Source organism: Ricinus communis, chromosome 4, assembly GCF_019578655.1.
Source record: "Ricinus communis isolate WT05 ecotype wild-type chromosome 4, ASM1957865v1, whole genome shotgun sequence".
NCBI lineage: Eukaryota > Viridiplantae > Streptophyta > Magnoliopsida > Malpighiales > Euphorbiaceae > Ricinus > Ricinus communis.
Genome location: NC_063259.1, coordinates 16,344,247 through 16,351,668, shown reverse-complemented (window position 1 = coordinate 16,351,668; position 7,422 = coordinate 16,344,247). Strand labels below are relative to the sequence as shown.

At 38.8% G+C, this 7,422-nt stretch overlaps 1 protein-coding gene across 1 annotated transcript; it reads right to left on the bottom strand.

Moving 5' to 3' along the window:
- Positions 1 to 416: 416 nt before the first annotated feature.
- LOC125369846 lies at positions 417 to 1,979 on the bottom strand. The gene has a single exon (XM_048373117.1). The coding sequence runs from the start codon at positions 1,977 to 1,979 to the stop codon at positions 417 to 419; it is 1,563 nt and encodes a 520-aa protein (XP_048229074.1).
- Between the last annotated feature and the right edge of the window lie 5,443 nt (positions 1,980 to 7,422).

Below are 7,422 nucleotides of genomic sequence, written 5' to 3'. Positions count from 1 at the left end.
GAGGTGAGAAGGACTATAGGCTGATTCTGAGGTTTAGAAAGTCTGGATAAGAAATCCGGGATTAGGTTTCTTATCCCTTTTATATGCTCAACCTTAAAATCATACCTGCTGAACCATGACTTTAATCGCAGTAGTTGGGGCTCAAGCAAGGTCTCCTGGTTGGATTCAAGAATCTTTGTGAAGGAGGAGTTGTCCATCCGAACCAGGAAGTACTGTCCAATCAAGAAGAATTCAAACTTTTTTATCCCGTACTTGACCGCCAAAATTTCCTTGTAGGTCGTGTGATAATATTTTTCTGAAGAGGAAAACTGACCCGATGCATATCCACATAATTGTTCCTTGTCGTGGAGCTTTTCTAGGAGGATGGCCCCCCATGCATAGTCAGATGCATCTGTTTGGAGAATAAGTTCTCCTGTTTACGGGATTGTGAAAGGTGGCGGATTGTGAGCCAGCTCTTTTAGCTTTTTGACAACTGTTGTTTGTTCCGCTCCCCATGGAGGAGGGTTCTTCTTGAGCATCTTTGAGAGGTGGCACGTGTAACTAGACAGGTGTGGAATGGCCTCTCGAACATAGTTTAGGATTCTAAGGAACTGTTGAATTTGTTTCACTGATAAATTCTCTTCTGGAAAATTATCAAGTTCCTTCGTCAGGTGGGGACCATATGTGTACTGGCCATTCTTGAAATGCATACTGAGAAATTCAATTTCTCGTCGGCCAATAGTGCTCTTCTTTTCTGACAGCATAATGCCATATTTCTGGATGATGGCAAGGGACTGTTGTAACAGTTGGTGGTGGTCTTCTGCTGTTTCTGAGAATAGTAGGATGTCGTCGATATAGATCAAAGAAGAGTAAAGGATAGGCCCAAAAATCTCAATCATGGTCTTCTGGAATTGAGATGGGGCCGTCTTGAGCCCAAAGGGCATAACAGTCCACTGGTATTGGGCATTAGGGATACAAAATGCAGTCTTGTATCTCTCTGTGGGCTGGATACCGAGTTGCCAAAAGCCCGCCTTTAGGTCAAATTTAGAATAGTATTGGGCCTTTTGGATATGGACTTTGAGATTTGAGATCCGAGAAAGAGGAAATTTGTTATCTTGAAGGAAATGGTTTAAGGGCTTGTAGTCTATGACAAGCCTCTTTTTTTCTTGAATCCTTTCAGACCTTTTTTCCACATAAAAGGCTTGGCAAGCCCATTGTGAAGTAGTGGGTTCAATTAGGCCTTGCTGTAACAGTGTCAAGCATTCTGATCGGGCAAGGGCTAGGTCTGTGGGTGACATTCCCATGTGTGTGGCTTTAGTAGGGTTAATGTCTTCATTAAGTTTGAAGGGGAGGCTGATATAGAATTGTGGATTTTTCCACAGAGGAAGAGGGTGTTGAAAATGTGAATGAGATTCTGGACAGAACTGAAGGAATTTTTCTGTGTATGGTAGGAATGGTGGAATTGTATTTGTCACAGAAAATAAATTTGAAGTTTCAGTGTATGGCCGAAACTGTCTCTTGAACTTTATGACAGTTGGAAGAATTTGGAGCTTTTGAGCTTGATGATAAACATCAAACCCTATCAGGATATCCTTATTTAGAAGATCCGAACCAATGATATGCGTCCATACAACGCAATCAAGAAAGAACTGTATTCCGATCTTCTGTCTTGTGATCAGAGTGGTTTTGAAGGTTTGACCATTGGCTGCCCTAAAGAACTGATCATGGGGCTTCCAATACTCTGATGGGAGAACCATTGGGTTCATCATGCTTCTTTGTGCTCCAGTGTCAAAGAAAGCTATTACTGGTACAGGCTTTGAGTATTCTGAAAGTAGGATCTGTATGGGAACATATGGAACTGGAGGGGGTTTTGTAGTAAATTGAAAAGTTTCAGGAGGTGGAGAAGAAGCAAAGAAGGAAGACAGTAGGGTTAGAGAGAGAGGATATTGCATTACATCTTTCAGAATATTCTCTTGACTTTCTTCGTGCAGACCAATCATCAAGATTGGTATCTCACTATCGTCTAAGTCTGAAGAAGATTCTTATGAGGACTCTGTGGAGTCTGAGAACTCGATTTCTAACCCAAATAAGCTTTCTAGGGTAAGATCCTCTTGCTCTGAAAGGAGAGATTCTATTTCTGCTTCAAAAGAGTCTGGAATAGATAAAGACATGTTAACTTGTTGGATCATCTTTGCTGACTTTTCTGGATTCTTAGGACAATTTTTTGCATAGTGTCCCTTTCTTTTGCAGATGAGACATCTATCAGACTTGTACCCTTGATTCCATTTCTTACGGAAGTATTTGAATCTCTTTGGGTTCCTTTTCCTAAACTCCTTGTTGCTGCGCGTGTATTTCTGGAAATGATGTCCAGACTTCTTCTTATGATTTGAACAGACGCAGTTGGCGGCTTTGCACTTAATCTTGAGGTGGTTCTTGTTGCATGCCTTTTGGACTATTAAGTCCCTTTGAGATAACCTTTTGAATAACTCTTGTTGATCACACAGTCTCTTAATGGAAGAGAGTGTGAACTGCCAGATTTCGCCAAGTGTAATAGAGGTGACTGGTCTCTTTGTTGCCGCAATCATATTATTGACCTCAGGTTGTATTTCATCCGGTAGAGAGGTGATGAAGGTATACTTTAGTGTATCGTCACCATCATGTCCTCCAATGACATAGTAGAGTTTGGACATAGCCGAATAGTGCTTTTCCAGATCCTTCATTTTTAATGAACAGCATTTTCGATCAAAGAACTCTTATTTCTGCTGTCTTATGACAAGGTCATAACTCCCAAGGAACTGGTTATGGAGGATTGTTACTGCTGCTGATGGAGTTGGCAGAGTGACAAATTGAAGCCTGGTGTACTCAGGCTGAGACTGAAACCAATCTCTTAAGCTTCCGGTAAATCTTGTGACAAATTCGGCAAGGACCTTTTTGAGTGTGGCCCCTTCAAGGGTCATTTGAAGATCAATCCATGCCAAGAATTCGGAAAGCTTGTCCTTCCATCTTGATAGGGGTAGGTCATCAAAAGTGAACCAAGGTCTCGTGCTAGCTGGTTTTGACCTTGGGTTTGGAGCTCCAGTGGGAGCAAAGAATGACTGTGCATCCTCATCCTCAGGTTCCACTATTTCTAGACTGGGATCAGTAGCAGAAGTGTTCATGAGAATCTCAGTGATGTCTGCCATCTCTGAAGTATTTGAAGAGGATTCTGAATCATACGGACTGATGAGAGATTGCTCTAGTATTTTTTCTTTACAGGCTAGAGGAGGAGAGGTTTTCTTTTCTAGATTTTTTGGGTGTTTTGGGTAAAGATGAGAGAAAGTGCCAAATGGCTGATAAAGGATTTCTTGTGGCTGTTCTGGTTGTGAAAGAAAAGGGAATGAAGAATAGTACGAAGGAGCAATAGCAGATGATGTGGAGGCTGCTGAAGTAAAGGATGGAATTATAGTAGACTGGTCTCTCCGAAGATCATGCTCAATTTGATCTATTTATTTCTTCAGCGGTGTGATCTCCTTTTCCTTTTGTATGAAGGCGGGAGTAATGGGCTGAGGTATTCGAAGCTCTCTATCCAAAGCCTGATACTTTTCAGTGAGCGATGAATGGAGCTGGAGTACTTCTTGTGAGAAAGTATCCAACTTATGATCCAGTTTTTGAGCCAGGTGTAAAGCTTGGTCCAATTTCCCATCTATCTTTTTTAGATAAGTATTCTGGACGATCGAGTTGGAGGTTTGCCAGTTTAGCACCTCTTCTGGAGGTGTCAGGGGCTCTATAGATCCAGAGGGAGAAATCCTTGAAGGAAGAATTTCTGATCTCTTGTTCTCCGTTTTCCCTAAAGGAGGGAAATCCTCTGGCTGGAACATGTAGCACCCTTGAATTGATGGTTGTACTACTGGTAGATCTGGCTGGATCTCCTTTCTGCAGGTTGCAGAAGGGGCTTTTCCAAATTCGACTCCAAGTTGGGCCAACAGTACCTTCAACTCATCGAAAGAGATATTAAGGACTGTTTTTCCTTCTTTTGCAAGGAGTTCGATAGCCTCATCAAACATTGGGAGTGGTGTTTTGCTCTTCTGTTGCTTCTGGGAACCATCTGGATCCCAGTCATCCGGCTTCGATCTTATTTCTGAACATGGAGTGTCCGGTGATATATTTCGAGGATTCTTCTTTGGATGCCGAAAGCAAGGTTCAGCATAGTCTAAGTCATCATCACAAGTGCATCCCGGGCGGCACATCTCTGGGGCAACATCCCAGACGAAGTATCCTTTGACCTAGGCGGCGTAGATCTGGTGTCCAGAGGACTGGAATGAATGAATAGGGATCTTTTCCCTTGGCCTTGATATTGGTTGTATCATGGATGCTTGAAAGATGGATGGAGCTAAGGAAGTCTCTCCAATCTTTGTGAAGATCGTTTTAACAGTCCCGTCTCTTTGTTGGATAAAAAGAGGGTCTGTAGCTTGAACAGGCTTAGTTTGGGATGCCTGAAGCTTCTCATAGTTAGTGACCCATTCTGTTGGGATCAGCTTTTGTAGATCTTCTTTTTCCAGTTGCCTGGGAGCCTGGACAATAGTAGGGATTTGGCCAGAGTCGGCCATAATGAACAACGCATCAGAGGAGGCTTGAAAGCCTGGGATCTGCAGATTGAATGCATGATCCTGTAGTCTATAGACTATCTGATGGTGTATGGTTGCAGAGAGAGCGTTATCGACTTGATTCACTCCTGTTATCTGAACTTGAACTTTTAGTGCAGTGGAAAGATAAGGATCATTGAGGGATAGATTGAAATTAGGGAAGAAGGTCAAGACAACACTTCTTATGTTGAGTGTTGTGACGATCGTTTCGATCACTGCATGCTCATACTTGAGGTATCTTGTGTCCAGTAGCGACATACGGGCTGTGACCGGTAGTCCCATCCTTCCATGATAGGATAGGACTAGTCTAACTGCTCCAAGATGGAGGTGTGTATAGCCCTGTTTTCTCCACTGTTCTATGAAAGAGGTTGGAATTTCGAGAGTAACGTACTGCTCCTGTGTGGTAGCAGTAAGAGAACACTGAGAAAGGGAAGAAGATTGGACATATTCTTTTACTGTAAGAGGTTGTTTATGGATAAGCTGGTTAAAGATTTTTCTGACAAAGTTTTGTTTCTTGAAAATATTGTAAGGGTTCATAATAGGTACTAGGGTATTTTCTATTTGAACATTTTCTGGTATATGGGAGATCTCTACAAGATGGTATATCTTGTTAGATATGGTTTTCTTACATGAAGGAGAAAGTTGTAGAGTAGAAGTGTGGGTAGTAATTTCTGTAGTCATGGTGTTTAGATTTCTCTTCTTTATCACCAAGGCTCTGATACCAAGGGGAGCCGAGAGCTGTTCATGGTATAATCCTCATGCTGTAAACTCAAGGCAGGTGGGTATCCTCAAGCTAAGACCACAAAGAGGCACCTCGCCATAGGGGGTCTTTCTGCTGTTTTGGATTTCGATAGCCGAGTTAACCCTTTTGGATCATACCAGAAACAGATGGTAGCAACTATTAGTTCATTGCCATTGGATCGAGGAGAAGAGAAGGGAGAAGTTTAGAAGGCCATGAGAGAGTAAGAAGTTGCTTAATGGAAACTTTCTTAATTTTATTCAAAAATGACTTCTCCTTATATAGGGAGGAGAATCACAACAAGAACTATTATAAATAAATTAAATATTAAAATAAAAATTATAATTATATTACATTACAATAAGTGTTAGAAGTGCGTTCAATTGATTCAATATCGATAAACCTAGAAAAGAGAGTTGGTTTTATAATCAAAACTGATAATAAAATGATAAATATATTAAAATCTATTACTTTTTAAATTTTATTACATATTTGATTATCTTACATTCTATTACGTTCTACTAAACATAGTTTAGTAGCCTTAGTGGCTTTGTTTTCACTGTTTGTAGGAACTGTAATTGGGTGGTGCTGACTCCCTAGCCGAAACATCCCTTCATTGTGTTAGTTTTTGCCAAGATCCTAATAGTTAGTTGTCATGGCTTAAAGATCTTAGTTTGTAACTTTGACAGATTATCTACGCGATGCTACGAAATAAATTTATTAATATTATATATTATGTAATAAATTAAATTTAAAACTATAATATAATCATAACAATTAATAATTAAAAATATTCACGATGCATATTACCTCAAAATAATATTTTTCTAAGTAAGTTTATCCATAAAATATTATATAGCAAAATCTTCGTAAGCTACAAAAAAATATTTGAATTAGGTATATTTTTGTCATGATAAGGAAAAAAGAAAATCATAAAATGTAAAAACTCATTTACAAATATTTTTTATCAAATTTGAAAAATATGGTATAATTATAACTAACTAATTCTATAAATTTAATGAGATGAAACTGTAAATGAAATTTTAGGAATACTAAATATGCTAAATCTGAATTGAAAACTAATTGCATAAGAATTAAGGAGTTTATTTATGTCAAACAAAATGTTAAAAGTACAATGAAATTTGATGTCTTTAAATTTATAAAGGAAATCTCCTGTAAATCAAATTGTAACCTATATATCTTTTGTGAAGGAATAATTTTATTCACATTGTAAATGTTAAATATATATATTTATTTAAAAACAATTAGAGTCTCCTTGTAAAATAGAAACTTTTTATTTAGAAAGTTATAAAATAAGGACTTGAATGCATATGCATTACTATTATTATTATTGTTATTATTTTCTTTAACAAAAGACTAATAATTGACTAATCCCAACAAATCCATATGATATGAGACGCCTAAGTGAAAGAATATACAAGTAACAATTTAATTGGATGGCTTAATAGTCTTTTCATCTAAAAACTATATGAAGTGCACACTCACTATATATAAAAGTCTCTAGAAATTATAATGAGATCAACATTTTTTTTGCACGTTGTTATAACAAAGCACTCAGAAGTCCTATTGAAGCCACAACATACTGAGATTTTAAAACCAGAAGCCAAGGGATGGGTCTATAATTTCCATATGTGTGAGCAGTGGATCTCATAGTAGTTTTTATTCTTGAGAAGTGTAAAGAGACACCATCGTCCTTCTTAATTAGGGCCATATAGGTCATTTTGCCCTGCTCCCCGAGTCCCACTACAGCAGCACTTTGCTTTTCATCGCTATTAGCAAATGACAGAAACACCCCCACAACCGATGCCGTCTTCATAAGCTAGGCCGGGCGAGGGAGATACGCCCTGAGCCCAGTATCCACCGTTTACAGCTAGGATCTCTTAGATAGCAGTCGATCTGTTTGCATATATGGTCAATCAATAGTCCCTCGGATGTATTCTTCTATATGATAAATCGCCAGGTAAATCAACTTTCGAAAACTAATTGAAAAGTACTGTTCAATCAGTATAAGGCTAATATTGTCACGTTACTGATGTTTTTCCCATTTAGTAATACAGTATC